The 17,968-nt window shown below is 57.2% G+C and overlaps 3 protein-coding genes across 11 annotated transcripts in view; 2 read left to right on the forward strand and 1 right to left on the reverse strand.

The window, feature by feature from the left end:
* The window catches only part of KCNIP3 (potassium voltage-gated channel interacting protein 3), an 81,557-nt gene extending 73,633 nt beyond the window's left edge, over positions 1-7,924 (forward strand). For all 4 annotated transcript variants that reach the window (XM_037886486.2, XM_037886487.2, XM_037886488.2 and 1 more), the window contains 4 exons: positions 1,226-1,333; positions 3,167-3,271; positions 4,275-4,337; positions 5,250-7,924. In XM_037886486.2, the coding sequence (XP_037742414.1) occupies positions 1,226-1,333; positions 3,167-3,271; positions 4,275-4,337; positions 5,250-5,297 (324 nt within the window). In that variant the 3' untranslated portion in view covers positions 5,298-7,924. The remainder of the gene's footprint in view (positions 1-1,225; positions 1,334-3,166; positions 3,272-4,274; positions 4,338-5,249) is intronic.
* A 1,454-nt stretch (positions 7,925-9,378) lies between these two features.
* On the forward strand, positions 9,379-15,739 carry LOC102947176 (fumarylacetoacetate hydrolase domain-containing protein 2). 2 transcript variants are annotated; one of them, XM_037886300.2, is made up of 8 exons: positions 9,379-9,493; positions 10,602-10,879; positions 12,304-12,520; positions 13,096-13,155; positions 13,520-13,682; positions 14,415-14,523; positions 14,845-14,932; positions 15,568-15,739. In XM_037886300.2, the coding sequence occupies exons 2-8, from the start codon at positions 10,716-10,718 to the stop codon at positions 15,628-15,630; spliced, it is 864 nt and encodes a 287-aa protein (XP_037742228.1). In that variant the 5' UTR covers positions 9,379-9,493; positions 10,602-10,715; the 3' UTR covers positions 15,631-15,739. The 2 variants fall into 2 exon arrangements, with proteins under 2 accessions (XP_037742228.1, XP_027685480.2); XM_027829679.3 differs by lacking the exon at positions 9,379-9,493 and having other exon boundaries at positions 10,179-10,879.
* A 240-nt stretch (positions 15,740-15,979) lies between these two features.
* The window catches only part of GPAT2 (glycerol-3-phosphate acyltransferase 2, mitochondrial), a 170,802-nt gene continuing 168,813 nt past the window's right edge, over positions 15,980-17,968 (reverse strand). For 4 of the 5 annotated variants that reach the window (XM_043536521.1, XM_037886292.2, XM_043536524.1 and 1 more), the window contains 3 exons: positions 17,295-17,360; positions 16,706-16,761; positions 15,980-16,494 (listed from right to left, as the gene is read on the reverse strand). In XM_043536521.1, the coding sequence (XP_043392456.1) occupies positions 16,378-16,494; positions 16,706-16,761; positions 17,295-17,360 (239 nt within the window). In that variant the 3' untranslated portion in view covers positions 15,980-16,377. Of the gene's footprint in view, positions 16,495-16,705; positions 16,762-17,294; positions 17,361-17,968 lie in introns of those variants that run through there. The other variant, XR_005223443.2, reaches the window with a different exon arrangement.

The following is a 17,968-nucleotide window of genomic DNA, read 5'->3' on the forward strand; positions in this document are numbered from 1 at the left end:
TCACCAGCACCTGTCCTGCCACCCTCGATCTCCCATCCAAGTACAGTAGAACCTCAGAGCTACGAACACCTGGAGAATGGAGGCTGTTCGGAGCTCAGAAATGTTCGTAACGCTAAACAAAACATTCTTTCAAAAGTTTACAGCCGAACATTGACTGAACGCAGCTGTGAAATGTCACTGTGCAGAAGAAAAATGCTGCTCTCACTTTATTATTTTCCTAGTTTACATTTAACACAGAACTGTACTGTATTTCCTGGGTTCTTTGGTCTCTGCTACTGCCCGGTTGCGTACTTCTGGTTCCCAATGAGGTGGGCGGCTGACGGGTCAGCTCGTAACTCTGGTGTTTGTAACTCTGAGGTTCTACTGTACTGCTTTCGGGGCATGCCTGCTTAGCGTGAGATATAGCCTGCCAGCTCAGCTATCTATCTGAGCAGAGTGCACTAAACATGCTTTGGGGTAATACGTCAGACGGGATTTTTATTGTGGGGCAGAAAGACTCCATAACCAGATTAGGCCCCGTTTTGTTAACCGTTCAAAATTAGCAGATCATAAGATCAAAAAGCCATGGGCTGTTTTTTCTTATTTGGTTCATACATACATACACGCAAGGTATATATATTGTCCAAACAGTTAGTAACATTTCCAAAGAACTGTGGGATTGTTTTAAATAAAGACGATATATAAATATAAGATCACACTCATGTGAGTGTGTGTGTGTCTATATAAAATCATTCTTTTATTTAGTAAATGGATGTAACACAAATCTCTCAGCCAGCCAGCCACCAAAATGCCTTTTATTTCATTTCCAACTTGGGAGGGGGCAGTTAACGATTTTCATTTGGTTATTTGTGCTCTGTGCCAGGTGCATTGAGCAGTAAGGAACCAAAGAGGGTTTTTTTGTATTATTATTGTCAGCGAGGGGCACTCAGCCTCAGGTGGGTAGCGAGGTGACTAAAAATAGACCCGGCAGAGAACAGAAACAGGATCGATAGGAAAAATACCAGGAGAGTTTCATGGTCGATAACATTTCCGCTTCACCTTTTGAAAGGTCATGAGCCACCCCCTTTTAAAGAGCAAGTCCCAGGCACCAGCTGCAAAACTGTTGTTTTCCTTGGGGCGTTGGTTGGAGGGTGGTGGTGGGGGTTGCTTGCTATATGTTTGCAGTTGTCCATGTGCTGGGTTGTTTGCCTGTCCTGCTAAGTCTCTGCTTCGGTCTCTGTTCCAGGATTTTGTCGTCGGCCTCTCCATCTTGCTCCGTGGGACCGTGCACGAAAAGTTAAACTGGGCTTTTAACCTCTATGATATTAACAAGGACGGCTACATCACCAAGGAGGTACCTGCAGCTGGGCTGAGGGGAATGTGGCTGCGGGTATGCGTGAGGTTTTGAAGGAGACCAGCTGGCGGTAGTGGCTGGTTGAGTTTTGCCAAGCGTGAGACCTCAGATCCACCTCCATGGCTTTGACAAGGCGACAGCCTCTTTCCAAGTGCCCATAAAACCCCAAGTTTGCCCCCCTTCCCCTAGATCAGCGCGTGAGCCCTTGTGAAGCCCATAGGGCTAGAATAACAGCTGAAATCACCAGGCCAGGCCGTGACCATATGTCTGGGAGAGAACAATAAGCAAATGTGGCTTTCTTTGGTGGTGCACCGTATGGCTACCTGACATGGACCTGGTTTACTCATTAAACCTGCAATGCTTCTCACGTCCTGTGGGTCACATCCTTGCCCCACTGAAATCAATGACTAAACTCACGTTGACGTCACTGGGTCCACGACTTGGTCCTGTGCAACAAGTTTGCCGAGTCAGCAGAATTCTGTAGGTTCCCGTGCTGGCTATTCCTGCTGTGAGCCTCTGGAAGCCACCTCCTCCACACCCTACTGGCCTAGCTTCCCCACATTAGCGAGGAGCACTGGTTTGCTTTGGTGCTGCTGGTCGAGGCATCTGGAGCCTACTGCCTGCCCTAGCACGGTCTGTGTCGATGCTCCACTCCCTTGTGGTTTGTTTACCAAAGCGAGGTTCACGTCATGCACTGAGCCAGTTTATGGAAGTATTTGGTCCCTGGCTATGATCTGTGGTACCATATTAGGGGCCACGTTTGCGACACTGAAAGATCACTTCCAAAATTCTGCCCCCTGGTCGTGCATTCAACTGCCATATGTGAGGACAGGCTTGAGGCAGTAATCCCTATGACACCACACAGCGCAACAAAGCAGGAGACAGTCCCTCATCTAGACACAGCTCCCCCCTCTTCGGGTTTGTACGAGTCTTAGATGGCAAAGCCTCAACTGGCTGCATCTCCAGAGGCTTCAGCAGGACGCAGCGCGGCCTGCCAGGAGACCTCGGGGGTTAGTTCAGTGAAGGAGCCATCCTCAGTTGAATACTCCAGCTTTAGGAAGTAGTGCCCTAGGATAACTAATGACCACAAGTGGTCAGGACATGGGTTCTGTGTCTTGGTGCACTGCCAACAGCACAGACCTCCACAGCACCCTTCCCGCATGGTGGACCCCACCTGCTGTATCCCTAACACTGCTGTGGGACCCTGAATGCACGTACCCCCTCCTCAATCCTCAGAATTGTTTCCTGCAGCCCCATGGTGCTCCATGGAGGTCTCTCTTCTAAAACCCAGACCTACCCTGCTTAGCTCGGCAAGGTCACAGCACAAGAGAATAGATGACTGTTAACTAGCACTTTTCCTCAGTCGATCTCAAAGCCCCTTACAAAGGAGATCAGTAACGTTCTTCCCATTTTACAGATGGGGAAACTGAGGCACAGAGCGGGGATGTGATTTGCCCAAGGTCACCCAGCAGGCCAGTGGCAGAGCTGGGAATTAAACCCAGGTCTCCTGAGTCCAGTGCTCCGTCCACTAGACCGTATTGCTGCCATTTGCCTGGAGGTGGGCAATGGGGGACGTCTGGTATTGTGGCTGGGATACGCCTAAAATCCCCGGGCTCCCGCTGTGCGATGGTTTCTCCCACTCCCTCACTCAATGGAGTTAACCCCTCCGCTGGGATGCAGCTCACAGGGCCTGCCGGGAAACCCATTGTTTCGCCCTCATGATTTTCGATTGGCCCTGATGCCGACCTGAACCTGGCCGAGACCGGAGCACGGTGGTGGGCTTGGTTTGGGCTGCCTCCCCATGCTGAGTACGTCTCCCTCGTTCTCTGCCAGGAGATGCTGGCGATCATGAAATCCATTTATGACATGATGGGCCGCTACACGTACCCGGTCCTCAGGGACGATGCCCCTGTAGAGCACGTGGAGAAGTTCTTCCAGGTAAGTCAGCTTGTAGGCGCCTTTTGCTAACCAGGGCAGTGGGCTTGGGCCACACACCCGTAGGTTCCGAGTTAGCCAGAGGGCAGAAGGGCCTGGTTCCTCCAAAAGCCCGGCCGCAGAGGGCCTGAGTCTGGTCTTGCTTAGCCTGGTGTAACTCAGAAATGGTGTCTTGGAAGTCAATGGAATCACAGGTGCTGACTTGTATATTTCCCGGTGGGTGCTCCACCCCCACTCCGCTTGAGGCTCCGCCCCATCCCACAAGGCCCCACCTTTGCTCTGTCTTTTCCCGCCACCCCCCCCTCCACGCTTTCCCCCGAGGCCCCGCTCGCCCCCTCCTCTCCGTCCCCCGGCTCCACTCAGCAGCTCCCACCCACCGAACAGCTGATCCGGGGAGAGCCCCAGGCCGGAGCCAGTGTGGCTGGTGGGTGCTGAATACCCCCTACCTTTTCCCCCTGGGTGCTCGGGCCCCAGAGCCCCCACGGAGTCGGCGCCTATGCGTGGAATTATGCTGGGGTGGAAAGGGTGTGGGCGCGGGATTAGTTTCACTGACACAGGGGCAGGCGCAGATTCCCACATGGCTGCGGGCAGGAGGCAGAGGGCGGGGGCCATGGCTGGAAATTCTGCCGCAGACCCTGGCAGCTGCAGAGGCGGGGGCCCCATTAGGGACTCCTGATGCGGATTCACTGAGATTGGGTTACAAGCCACAGACACACTCCGGTCCCGGGGGGGCCGCTCCATTACAGACCTTAGGCCTGGGCTGGCAGGCAGGAAGGAGCACAGGTTGGGAGGAGCGTCCCTGATGGGGGCTCACAGCCGCAGGGCAGAATGCAGGCAGCGAGAGTCCATCCCCAGGTGCAGAGGCCTGCCAGGATCGCAGGAAGGTGGACTTTAGGGTACAGCCGGGCGCAGCGGGGTGGAGGGGGGGAGCGCGTTCTTGCACATAGGCCCAGAGTCGCCGGGACCGCCGCACCCGCGCCTGCTGAGCGTTGCTTTTCTGTTGCAGAAAATGGACAGAAATCGGGACGGCGTGGTGACAATCGAGGAGTTTTTAGAGACCTGTCAAAAGGTGAGCGGGTCGCTGCTGTGGATTCTTCATCGCCCTCCGGGTCCTGCAGACCCCTCCTCCTCTTCCTCTTGACCACATCCTTGGCCCCTCTATTGGATTCAGAGCCCATCTTACCCATCTTTCTTTCCTAGTGTCCATCTTACCGATTGGCCCGGTGCATTCTGCAGCCAGGACACTGATTCGTCTGACCCTCCACATTCCAGTCACACCATTTCTAATCCCTTTTGACTGCAGCTTCCCCCCGTCCAGATCCTCTCCTCTTGTGAAACGTGGGCTGTGGGATTCCATGCAGTGATTCCTGCCACGGAGGCACTTACTGCATAAGCGAAGAGGGGATGGCGCGGCCGTAGGGAGGCAGGTGACCAGACCAAGCTCCGTTAAGGGCAGGTTGATTTAACTCCTGGAGCATGCCCACGTGCGGGTGGTAGCACATGAGCAGTGCTAGATGACACACGTTGGCTCAGTAACGATCCTTAGCTAATTTCATCGGCAGATCTCAAAGCACTGTCCAGAGCAAGTCAGTCCTACTATCCCTAGTGGGAAAACTGGCGCAGAGCGAGGACGTGACTTCCCCAAGTTCACCCAGTAAGCCGTCTCTGTCAGATGTATGGTTATTATTACAGTAGAGATTAAGAGGCCCCACCCAACCAGTTGCCCATTGGTAGGCATTGAACAGATGTGTGTGAGTCCCTGCCCCAAAGGGTTTACAATCTATACAGAGCCAAAGAGTGGGGGAGGGAAACTGAGGCATGGAGAGGGTGGTGACTTGCCCAAGGTGTCACATTAGGGCTGAGACTAGCTCTCAAATTTCCTGTCTCCCAAGCCGCTTCCTCATTCACTGAACCACAAATCTCCCTTGATTGTGTTGTTTCTGAACCGTTGCCCTGGCCTTTCTCTCTCCTCCCTTTCCAGGACGAGAACATCATGAGCTCCATGCAGCTGTTCGAGAATGTGATCTAGAATGCGATCTCATCTCTCCCAGCGCGGCTGCCTCCTGGCCTGCACGCAGACGGACGCCTCAGTCTGTCTCTCTCGTTAAGCACACACACATCTTTATGAGAAGAAAAACAAACTCTTTTTATATTTAAAAACAAACAAAAAAACAACCAAAAAAAAAAAAAAGAGAGGACATGATCATGTTTGCTCCCGACACTGACTGGATTCTCACTTGAAGGGCAAGAGGAGACAGAGAGAGATTGGGTTTCATGGATTTGTCTGACCTAACAGAGGGATTGGCTAGCTGTCCCCTAGGATATAGCAAGGGACTGCTGCACAGCGTCAAATACCATCCATGGGAAAGAGACCAGCCTCGTGGATTAAGCTCAGCACTTCTCACATGGTAGCTGGATGGAAAAGACGTTTGCATGTGGGAGGTGGAGTTCTTCTCACTCGCACCAAGTGAGACCCTAGCAATGGGGCAGTTACTGGGTTCCATCAGGAAAACGAGGGAGAGGCATTTACTGAAGAAGAAATAGGTCTCTAGCTAGATCCTCAGCTGGCACAATTTGGCAGAACTCCATGGACTTCATACCCCCATTGCGAAATTTGACTTCAACTGAACTCCATCAATTTTTACCAGCTGAGGACCTGCTCCCCACTTTTCCATGTGCAGGTAGCTCCTGGGCCAAGATCCTGGATCCTGAATGTCTCTCAGCTGAGAGAGGATGGTTGGTGGACATCTAAATAGAAGACATTCCTGGCTGTTGGGAATCATCTCCAGAACTTCAGTTCTAAAAGCACAAGAGCGTCCATTCAAAGGCAGGTTCCACATTGTGTGTGAATGTTAGAGAGTGTACAGAGCCTTCGACGAGACTTCCTCGGTAGCGTCCCCAGAGAAGGGAAGCAAAGGAAGAAGCTAGCACGCCTTCTCCCCAATCACAGTGAGAATGAATGTCCCTCCACCCGCAGCGGTAGGGGAGAACAAGGTATCTTCACTCAGACGACTGGAATGGGGCGATCTGCAACAAAGAAACAGGATTTGAATTTCCTGAAGCAGAAATACAAGCACAAATACCCTGGCCCTTCCAAACTGGAGGAGGAGACGGGCCCTCGCTGCTACGTTCTGGAGCTGAAATTTTCCATCGTTTTCCACCGGTCCATCATCTCCATCAGCCCTGCTTGAATATCTGTTGATTGGAATTGAGGGTTACACTGGGAACCTGTTATTCTGAGGGATGGGCAGTGTTGTGTAACCGCGTTGGTCCCCGGGTGTGTGAGAGACAAGGTGGGTGAGGTACAACCTAGTTTAAGTCCAGCTTCTGTTGGTGGTGAGGGCAAGCTTTTGAGATACACGGAGACAGAGGAAGAGCCCTGTGTAGCTCAAACTTGTCCTTTCCACCAACAGAAGTTGGTCCAGTAAAAGATATTACCTCACCCACTGTGTCTCTTCTGTGACACTGGAAGCTGATGGGCGATGACTTACGAATATGCCCAAAGCTCCAGGCTGCAGTTGAAAGTCATAAGTCAAATGGGGCGTGAAATATCACCTATCCATGGGGGATGTTTTCAAGGTTTGGTTTGAGGGACTGTGTTTTGTTTTGGATTTTTTAACAAGTGACTATCTCCAGGACTCAGATGAGATCTGCCACTGGGCGAACAAGTCTTGAAAGAAGCCAGAGGGTTGGAAAAGCCAGCTGGAAAGCAGCGCATGTAGGGCTAGACAAGTCACTGGGCATTGGGTTTGGTAGGGAAAAGAGGAGGTGGGTGGGTAGCTCTGCAACCAAGAGCGTGTCATCCTCAAGATCCAAGTCAGGGATAAGTCAGTACAGTCTCTAATGAGGAACTTTCTAAGTAGCTGGCCGCTCCATCTCACTGGGATTTCCTGTTGGCCATGTCAGAGTCAGAGCCGTGGGGCTATCTGTTTCCATGCCAATAGAAATCCCCTAGATGAGGTGCCCTAGAGAGACTCCGCTTTCGGTTCCTTCAGTAGCCTTGGATGGGTCTGGTTACTGAATGACCCCGTCTCGCTGCAGATGGAACAGTGTCTGGTTAGAAGAGCACCAACCCTGAGAAATAGTCCCTGGGTCTGCAGTGGGGAAGAGCCCACCAAACACTCTGGGGAAGAGAAAGTGTCCTGGTGGAAGTTGTCACTGATGCTTAAGCTAGTGCAGGCTCTGCCTCTTTCTCACAGGCCTTCCCCCTCGGGTGCAACCAGATCCACCTTTATCCCTCACGACCCCCAAGTCCTCCAGCCCCACTTCCCAGATCTGAACTAGCACCAGGAGCCAGACTTTTAACCACTCACTCAGTCCTCATCTTCCTCTCAACCTCTCTCAGTGCCCAAAGGCCGCCTCGCTCTCTGCCCAAGGCCCAGATCGGTCTGTTTCTGTCTCCCACTGCCAAGAAGGCTCTGAATGCCGGCCGTCTCTCCCTCTCCTCTACCCTAAGCCCTCTCCCGGAGGCTGTGAGTTTGCACTCGATACTTCCTGACATATGTACAGTATAAGGAATGGCCGCATGTCTCACTAGCAGTAGCCTTTACTCCAGTGCCCCATATCTCACGCCCACCCTCACAGCACAACCTGGGGAGACAGTCGTCGGTTCCTGTTCTCTGTAACTACTTGATATTCAGTCACTGTATATTTTAATAAAATAAACTGAAAAAAAAAAAAAGAAAAAGAAAAGGCTCCCATCCATTTTGCTTCCTTCTCTGGCCGCAGAGCCCAGCTGGTTCTGTATCCAATTCCTTCCCGTGCCATGAAACACAGCTGATAGCATGAACACGGTTCCATTCTTGCTGTCTATCCTGGGCCTCTCTTTCCATATCCACTTGGGATGGGCCGTGTTACGGAGGCTGAGTATGGGAGACCCTGGAGGTGTGGAACAACTCTGCTGAGCACCTTGCACAGAGCGGGGGATGCCTGCAGTTTAGCCCGTGCAGCGCTGGTTGATTCATGCCTTTGGACAAGCTCAGCCGTTTGCCTGTGGGCTGCTGTGCTTGGAAGAAGTGATGCTGTAATGTGACAGAAAGGATCACCCTCGAGGAGACAGTCCTGACGCACAGTGCCGCCCTGCTTTGCTCGGCACGCGCCTGCAGCACCCAGCGCCATGCGCCTAGTTTATTAATGTGTTATTTTAATTACGGTGCCTAGGCGCCCCAGTCATGGGCACGGGCTCGGTGGTGAACAAACACAGAACAAGCCTTCCACTGCTGCTGGTTTCTGATCCTTCCATTGTGTTGGAAAGGCGGGGGATGGTTGACAGCAGGGGGGCAGGCAGGGCAGGGGGCTGAGATGAGGCAGATGACAGGTAGGGAGCAAGGACTGCTGGGGGCGGGAGGAGGCGGGTTTTCTGGAGCAGGGTGCGGGGGGATGGCGGGGCCGCTCTGTCCAGCCCTGCAGTAAAGAGGGGGCGTGAAGGGCTAGCGGGCTCCCTGTGGGCCCTGGCCACTGGGGCATGCCCCAGCTTCTGGAGTCACGTGGTGGGGGGAGCGGAGCCGAGGGGGGCCCACGCTCTCCCAAGGGGGCTGGCCTGCAGCGGCAGAGCGGGAGGAAGCGTGACAGCCCGCAGGGGGCCGCGTTAGAGCCCCGGCCCTGAGCGGCTGCTGATGCACCCCGTGAGCCGGGCCAGGGCGTCAGGCCGACGGGGTGCAGCACCTTGGGGTGCAGCCGGGTGCTGCTCTGCCCTGCAGATGGGGGCGCCCATGGGGGTCTGCTGGGGCGGGGAGGGGGCACAGGGCGACCCCTATGGAAGGTAACTGGTTCCCTAGTTATGATGGCGCAGCCTGGGGCCTGCCCTGCCCCACGCTTTGCCCCTAGTGTCATGGCGCCCAGCCTGGCTCCCCCACGCTTTGCCCCTAGTGTCATGGCGCCCAGCCTAGCTCGCCCCACGCTTTGCCCGTGGTGTCATGGTGACAGCCAGTCACGCTCTCTGAGGGCACAGAAGAGTGGGCGGGACTTATTAGCTAGCGGTTTATTGGTGGCAGCGCGTGAAGTCCCGCCCTAGCCGCTCTCTGATTGGATGTTGGGTCCCCCGCCGCCCTCGTTGCGAGGGGAGGAGGAGGAGGGGTGGTAGGTTTTTTATTGGTTCCTCGCCGGCCGGAGGCTGTGATGGCGTCACAGGTCGGTGACGGGGGCGTGGCTCGGCTTTGTGACGGCATCGGCGAGCGCCCGCAGTTGCTGCGGCAGGCCCGCAGCCACCCCAGAGCCGCTGAGCAGGTAGCGGGGGAGGGGCCGGCGGGCCCTGTGCGGGGGGGTCAGTCCCGCTCCCGCGGGTGGGGCGGCCTGGCGCTGCCCCCCCCCCCCAGCACCGGCTCGCTGGGCTCAGCGACTGCCCGTTACTCCCGCCCCCGCCCCCCCCCCCTCCCGGCCCGCTCGCTCCGGCCCCGCCCCCGGCCCCCCCCCGCCCGGTTAGATCCAGCCCCGCCTCGGCCCGCGTCTGCCCAGCGGCTCCAGCCCCGCCCCCCCGGCCTCACACAGGGGACCCCCCCCCGCCTCCCTCGCGCCCCTCCCGGCCTCACAGAGCGACCCCCCCCGCCTCCCTCGTGCCCCCCCCGGCCTCCCAGAGCGACCCCCCCCGCCTCCCTCGCGCCCCCCTCCCCGGCCTCCCAGAGCGCCCCCCCCCGCCTCCCTCGCGCCCCCCCCGGCCTCACAGAGCGACTCCCCCGCCTCCCTCGTGCCCCCCCCGGCCTCACACAGGGGACCCCCCCCGCCTCCCTCGCGGCCCCCCCCGGCCTCACAGAGCGACCCCCCCGTCTCCCTCGTGCCCCCCTCCTTGGCATCACAGAGCGATCCCCCGCCTCCCTCCCCCCCCCCGGCCTAACAGAGCTACCCCCCCACCCCCCCTGGCCTCACAGAGGGGACTCCCCCCTGCCTCCCTCACCCCCTCAGCTTCACCGAGGGCCCCCACCCCAGCCCCGTGACACCGTCGGGTTCACAGCCTGGGCCTCTGTGGCGCCGTGGGAATCCGGACGCAGCCGTGCGTGACCCTGGCGAACAACTGGGTGTCCCAGGGTTTGAGCCCTGTGTGTGACCAGTTCCCCCCCGTGGTAGAGCCAGATCCCAGGTTCTGGTTACTTTCCCTTGGGGCGGTCAATAGGGGCCTGCCAGCCAAACCTGGGCTGCCCGACGCTTTCAGACAGACCCTGAAATATTTGTATTTATTTATTTATTTGTCATCATTATTATTCCTGTATTTTCTCTGGAGTCTGGACCTTGACCAAGAATTTGGAACTTGACCAAAAAAATGATAGTTACCACTGCTGGGCAGAGATCCAACCCGCGTGGACGGATGACCTGTCCGCGCTCGTTTGTCTCTCTCCTGCAGGATCTGATGCCGGTGCTGGTCCTAAGAGCCCTTCCAGCGAGTCTGAGACTGAGCTGGAGGCTGCCCGGCTGGGGCAGGACATAGGCCAGGGACGTTTCCCATCGAGCTGGGGCCATGAGGCTGGTCCAGTTCCAAACCGGCTCGGATGGGCCCAGGATTGGGCTGGAGGAGAAAGATGGTGGCAACGTGATTGATTTAAATGCTTTCGACCCCTCCCTGCCCAGAAGGATGAGGGAGTTCCTGGAGGAAGGGGACGCAGCACTGGCCGTAGCGAGACGGTAAGTGCGGCTCTCCAGTGACCCTGCAGGGGGTGCTAGAAGCTGTTTCCATCCTGAAAGGCCAAGCAGACCCTCACCCTAACAAGCTCCCCATCCAGGGGCTGTCCCCTTCTTGTGCGTTGGTGCTTGGGTTTCCCTGCCGCTTGGCACCCTTGTGGGCTCCCCCCACCTGCCGCATCTGTTCCAATGGGGGCTTTAACAAACAAAAACCAATGGGGGCAGTGGAGGCAGGCACAAGAGGTGAAGGCCTGGGGCTCGCTGTCTGATCTGTCCTGTCTGCACAGCGTGAAGAGTTACAGATTTAAGCCTGGATCCTCAAAGGTATTTAGGCACATACCTCCCAATGATTTCAGTGAAAGTGAAGTGCCTAAATACCTTTGAAGGTCTGGGCTTCAATGACTAGAAAGCAGGGAATGGAGAAGTCAGATTCTCTCAGTGATGCCCGGTGTCTCTGCAGGCTACATTTAAAGCCTTATGCTAATAACCCTTAGTGCCTATACAGATAGTCTTCTCCAGAAATCGCAGTGATCCCAAAGCTGGGAGGAAGCATGGCTCAGTGGGTAGAGCCCTGGGCGGTCAAGAGCCCTGGGCAGAGGCGCTGACTTTCTAATGTGCTGGGAGGGGGGCTCCCCCCTGCTCTGCCCCCACTCCAACCATTCCCCCAAGGCGCTGCCTCTTCCCTCCCCAAACTGTGCCCCGCCCTCACTCCGCCCTGTCCACCCCCAGTGCCTCCTGCACACCGCGGAGCAGCTGATCACGATGGGCAGGAGGTGCTGTGGGGGGGGGAGAGAGCACTGATCAGTGGGGCCGCCTGTGGGCGGGAGGGAGGTGCTGATAAGAGAGCTGCCAGTGGGTGCTAAGCACCCACTATTTCTTTTTCTGTGGGTGCTCCAGCCCTGGGTTCTAGTCCCAGATCTGCCATGGACTCAGCGCATGGCCTTGGGCAAGGCATTTCCCAGCCTCATGCTTCAGTTTCCCTGTCTGTAAAACAAGGGGATAATGAACCTCTCCTCCTTGTAAAGCACTTTTAGAGCTAGGGACAGGACATCCTTCGATGGGCACTAGGGGGCGCAGTTGTTATTCCTGAGATTTGGAAGCTGGTTAGGAAAGGGGTGGATGTGTACAGCTGGGATTGTCCTAGTCCTGGACCCATTCTCAGTGCAGGATTCTCAAGGCACTGTCTGTGCAAGAGGTAGGTGTGAGCCCCATTTTACAGGAGGGAAACTGAGGCACAGGGAGGGGCAACAAATTGCTTACAGCTACACAGGAAATCCATGCCAGAACTGGAAGTAGAATCCAGAGGATCCAGTTCTCCCAGTCCCTTGCTTTGACCACTACACCAACGTCCCTGGCTTCCCCAGTGAAGAGCCTCCCCCATTCTCTCAGCATCCCTTATATCTGCCCCTTCCCTCCTCTGTCTCTAGGGCTCAGGAGTCTGGCCAGCACATCCTGCCACGCTCTCAGGTGACCCTCCTGGCCCCCATAACCAACCCGGGGAAGGTGATCTGCGTGGGGCTGAATTACGCAGACCACTGCCGGGAGCAGAACGTGAACATCCCCGAGGAGCCCATCATCTTCAGCAAGTTTCCCAGCTCCATCACTGGCCCCTACGACGACATCATCCACCCGGCCGAGAGCAACGTAAATACCCCTTGCTCCTCCTGCCGTGCCCTCGGGGACCTTTGAGCCGAGACATGCCAGCCCCATGCGAGGATGTGTCCATTAAAGGCTCCAGCTAAAGAACTGTGGGAGCAAAGGCTGGGGGTGCCCACTCCGGCCATGGAGAATGCTGCTGTCAGTAGAGCGTGGGCCCGGATTTGAGTTGGCCGCGAGCTGCCTCGAGATCTGTTTAATCCAAAGACCCACCACTAAGAAATTAGGAAGGACGGTTGCCGCTATTTGTGCAAGTGCCCCCTGCTGGCTGTGTCAAGTAATGAGCCACCTAGATGCCAACAGTCCCAAAAGTTACATCCAAATATCTTGCTTAGGGGAGCTACCATGTTGCTGGGCCATAAGCAGGGGGTGTCTCTGCGCTGAGAGGGTCCTGCCCACCTGTCAGTGCAGGCCCTGCCATATCACGAGTGGCGTTTCGCCGGTGTGGGAACAGTGATCTCGGGCATCTCTGATTGCCTCTCCCCGTGGTACCTGAGCCCTGATTGCCTCTGTGCCCTCTGGACTAGGGGCAGAGACTCAGACTTGCCTGTTTCCTTCTCTAGGAAGTTGACTGGGAGGTGGAGCTGGCATTTGTCATCGGGAAGAAAGGGAAGCACATCAAGGTACGAAAGGAGCTGGAACGGACTCTGGTGCCACTTCAGGTCTTGGTACTTCAAACCCAGCCCCGGCTGAACGGGGCCATCTGTTTGGTGACTTCAGACCAGGGCATGTGGCAAAAGCCACCCCCGCGGCCCGCTGGTTGGCAAGCTCAGCAGCCAGGCTGATAATTGAACTGAGCGTGCTCCCTTTTCACCACTAGAGGGCATCCCTCTCGGTCAGAGGCAGGGCTGTTGGGGGCGGCGTGTATGTTAATTCGGCACCGTTGTACCCGGAGTCGTCGGGCAGCCCCACGTTTGCAGTCTCTCCAGCAGTGGCTCCTGCGTGCGGCTGTGTAGCGACTCCCGTCCCGTTTCCCTCCCCATCCAGGAGTCAGCCGCGATGGATCACGTCGTGGGATTCATGGTTGCCGATGACGTCACCGCCAGGGACTGGCAGATGAAGAGGAACGGGAATCAGTGGCTCCTCGGGAAAACCTTTGACACTTTCTGCCCCTTGGGCCCTGCCATTGTCACCAAGGACTCTGTGACAGGTATGTGTCTGGCCCGTCGGTATCTCCTGCCTGCCGGGCTGCGGTTGCCACAGGGAGGGCTGGGTTACCCGCACGGGTGCCCTCATGCTGCGGAGGCTTCCGGGGTGATGCATGAGCAGCCTTTGTCCCCAATTCCTCCTGCTTGCTCCATCACTGCCCTGGGCACGCGGGGTGAGCTCCCAGGCCACGTGTGGTCGGGTTGGATCAGTATTTGCAGAGGAGCCCTCTAAATCCCAGAGCGCCGCCGGGACTGGGGCGGGTGGCTCAGGACGTGGTGTCCTTCCCTAGTTATTCCTGAACCAGTTCCCCAAGTGTGGCACTAGGGGCGACCCCTAGTGACCCCTAGCTCCTGACGCGCTCAGGATGCTATTCCCAGCAGGAATCCCAGTGTCCCAGCCCAAATCCAACTGGGGCAATTACCTTCTGCGCCCTACGTTTCTTCCTGCTGCCTCAACTGGACCCAGCATCCTTCGCTTTGTGGCCCACCCTGTTCTGCGGACTTGCTGTGAGTTGTCAAAACAACTGTCGCGTTCCAGCCCAGAGGTGGCCGCAGTGCAGCGGTGAGCAACAGCAGCCCCTTAGATACGGTTTGTCCAACACATTGGGATCTTTCCTGTGATCTGAGGCTTCCTCTCCTGGATCCCCACTCTCGCCGAGCAGGGGAGGTCTGTACAGGGAACAGCCCCACTCTCCCGGTTTATTTTGCAGAGCTGACTGCTCTGTCTCTCTCAGACCCTCACAAGCTGGGAATCCGTTGCAAAGTGAACGGGGAACTTGTCCAGGACAGCAACACCAATCAGATGATCTTCAAAACGCAGGCGCTGGTCGTGTGGGTCTCCCGGTAGGTGCAGCCCCTGCGTCCCCTGCCCTGGGAGCAGCCAACCACTCTGTTCCTGGGAGCCATGGTAACCCAGTGCGGTTCTCTGCCCCTCTCTAGTGGCAGGGTCATTGTTGGCCCTAGTCTTTAGCAGCGGCTCCTGCTTTGAGAGCCAGAGGGCCTGGGTTTGATCCCTAGTGCTGATCTATGCATGGGGTAGTCTCAGCCCCCTGGCGGGTATCTGGGCACGTCTGAACAACCGTGGCCCTAATGTGGGGGGTGCGTGCGTACTGGGGGCACTGTGTCGGGATGCTCTGCTGAAGGGCTGTACCTGGTTCGTGGCAGGTTTGTCACACTGTTCCCTGGAGATGTCTTCCTCACCGGGACCCCCCCTGGCATTGGAGCTTTCCGGAAGCCCCCCATATTCCTGAAGGTGAGTGTCAGTCCTGGGGTTGACAGTGAGAGCTGGAGATCCGGACTCCCTACAGCAGGGGCTGTGACAGGAGACATGGGGTGTCCCACGTGGCCCCTGCTGTTGGAGCTGGGCAGATGGTGGTGCCCGTCTGCTCAGCACAGACTCGAGGGCTTGCCTGAGCAGCTGGATTTGCAGCACCAGGCTCAGAGATTCCAGCAAGGGAGTGACAGCCCGAGCCGAGCCTCTTCCCCACGAGGGGATGCACATCACTGCTACTGTCAACAGCGTGTTCCCAGGGGGAGGGGGCTGAGGAGCTGCTGGAGGCTGGAGTCACTTTGCATGTGAAGCATCCAGCTCCCAGGGTTTCAGATGAAGAAGAGGGTGGCAGATGCTCCCCGCCCCCCCCCGGCTGGATTTTGTGTAGCAGTTGCAGTTTGTCTATTCTCGGCATGATGGGGTTCGTCCCACCCTGTGTTCTGGTGGGCAAGGCTAGGGCCATGTCTGATGAGGGGCAGACATGAACCCCGGGGTGCTGCTGCAGTAGGGGCTGGTGCAAAGGATTCTGGAAGGCACTGGGGGGGGCTGAGGGGGGCCTGCAGTCTGTAGTTGGTAGCTCCTAATGGAAATGTTCCTCCGCGTATCCTGCCTTGCAGAGAGGAGATGTGGTGCAGTGTGAAATTGACCAGCTGGGAGCCCTCCGAAACAAGGTCGTTTGAGGACGCCCCTCCAGCGCGGTCCCCGGGGCCCAGGAGCGGATCATGGACATTGGGGCGCGTGGCACTCCACAGCAGGATTTTGCAATAAAGCTCTCGCGGAAGGGCCGGACCTGCCAGCTTCGGGCGCACTCTGTGCTCAGAGAAACGGGGCTGACCTGTCAGCACGGTTGGTGTGAAACCCATTCAAACGCCCAGCACGGCGGGGGTCATGCTGCCAGGCAGCCGTTAGAGGGCTGCTCCCCTAGGATTAGACACAGAGCAAGGCAAATAAATGCACGTCTCAGCCCTGCTCCATGGGGATGGGGTCCCCCCAGCTGCTCTGTCATGGGGAATGAGTTTGGGGGCAGAGTTTATTATACAACACCCCTCCTCTGGGGCTGCATTTGCATAGAAGATCCTGGGCCCACAGTCCATTCTAGTGGCCAGGAGGGTGGTCCCTGCCGCTCTGATCTCTAGTAACACCCAGGAAAGGAAGCAACACTGAGCCCACCATGGCTGGTTTTCGGGGGGGAACTGCTGGCATGAGCCTGTCCAGTAAAAGCAGACAGAGACCCAGGCATCAAGAGGCGATTTATTTTTATCTCAAACTCAACCCAGGTATTTCAGCCAAACAACAGGGGTCGTGCTGTGGTGGGTGGATGCCACCCCCGGCCTGGAGATGTTCCACAGGGGATCCTGCAGAAGGGGATTTTTGAAACTGTCACTCCAGGTGGCAGGACAATTCCTCGCACCCCGCCCAGAGCAGCTCTAGCTGGAGGTGAACTGCCCGATGAACTTCTCCAGTTGCTCCTGGTTCTTTTTGGTGCTGAAGGTTTCCGAGAGGTGGAGAATGGGCCCTGCTGGGCCTGGCCGTTCTCTCAGCACCTGGGGGTAGAGAGGGACAGAGGAACTGTGACTTTCCACCCGGGAAGGGGTGGGGGCTGCACAAGGAGAGACCATATCTGCCTGGTGGGCCAGGGTGAGGGGAGATTACAGGGAGGGACAGAGCATCCCAGCAGCCATCCCTAAATTGCCATGACGGGCTGAACCGATCTCCCCAGGATCACCAGGGTACAGACAGGTGGGGCACACTCACCCCTAGCTCCTTGAAGGTGCGGACGGAGCTCGCAGCCAGGCTCCTGTTCGTGCACTCTGGAAAGAGACGCAGTAACAATGCGAGGGCCAGGAGCAGCAAAGGGCATGCCAGCCCCAAGCAACCCTCCCAACCCACCTCCTCCGGTTGTTTCACTCCCACTCCTTTAGTTCTGGTCTGGGTCCTACAACGCAGCCAGGGCGGGTAAGACCCCTGGGGCACTAAAACCCCATTTCAGCTGCCCGCGTGGGGGTCCTGTGGGCTGCAGGAGGGAAGACAGGGCCCACCCCATCCAGTATGCTGCCTCCGTGCCCAGTAACTCCGTGGATTGAAGGCCCTTCCTGCCCCCTGCAGGTTTACAGCCCAGCTCCGTGTTTGCCCACCAGCAGCTGGAGCTGGCAGAAGGGGAGAGCGATTTTTTGACACGTGCCCAGAGAAGCCTGTCACCTCCTGGTGCTGTTCCCGATCTGCCCTAGAACCCCAGCCGGGGAGGCCGCTGGGATGAAGCCTCCCTAGCAGGGCAAGGAAAGGGTTGGACACGGGGCGGGGCAGCAGCTCCCTAGCAGCACAGGGAGGCTGATCTCAAACTCACCGAAGGAGCCGTCCTCTCTCGCCTTCCTCACCAGGAACCGCTGCAGCTTCTCCAGGTACTCCTGCTCTGGGGGAGGCAAGCAGAGAGTGTGGGAGAGGAACGCACGGTCCACGGAGGGGGAGCCCAGCCAAGGAACCAACATTCTGGGTCTGCTCCTCAGCCTAGGGACATCGGGGCAGCTCTCACCTCGGTAGGGCTACACTGATTTACAGCGGCGGCCCCCTCTCCACGAGCTCAGAGCCCCTGTCTCCATACAAGCCCAGCCAGGAAAATGAGCCCCCGGGCGCAGCGGGAGACCCAAGCTGCATGCCCCCGAAGGAGCTAGAGCTGTGGCTGTTCTCCCAGCACAGGTGTGGGTCATGAGCCCTGCTGAGTGACCTAGGGCAAGGCGTATCGCTGCTCTGTGCCTCGGTTTCCCTGGTGGTAGATCCCAGGGCTAGGAGAGTCCAGCCGTTAAGGGGGAAAGCACCACATTTCATGTGTCTGGCGCTATTTGGAGTTTGGCGGGGAGCCCCAGTGCTGGCTGGCAGACACGGTCTGAGCCGCTGTCGGTGAGCCCCCCCATTCAGCTGGACCCAGCACCACCCTTGGGTGTCAGGCCCCAAGTCTCTGCTCTCGTTGACCCCATGCAGCGCGATTCCCCTTGGATCTTACAGGCCTAGAGGGGGAGCTCA

The sequence above is a fragment of the Chelonia mydas genome, chromosome 26, assembly GCF_015237465.2.
Source record: "Chelonia mydas isolate rCheMyd1 chromosome 26, rCheMyd1.pri.v2, whole genome shotgun sequence".
Taxonomy (NCBI): domain Eukaryota; kingdom Metazoa; phylum Chordata; order Testudines; family Cheloniidae; genus Chelonia; species Chelonia mydas.

Bases quoted from the DNA above. Each gene is read 5' to 3' on its own strand.
- LOC102947176 (XM_037886300.2), top strand. From the start codon at position 10,716: ATGAGGCTGGTCCAGTTCCAAACCGGCTCGGATGGGCCCAGGATTGGG. The intron at 14,524-14,844 runs GTAGGTGCAGCC...GGTTCGTGGCAG, and splicing joins CTGGTCGTGTGGGTCTCCCG to GTTTGTCACACTGTTCCCTG. The intron at 14,933-15,567 runs GTGAGTGTCAGT...CCTGCCTTGCAG, and splicing joins AGCCCCCCATATTCCTGAAG to AGAGGAGATGTGGTGCAGTG.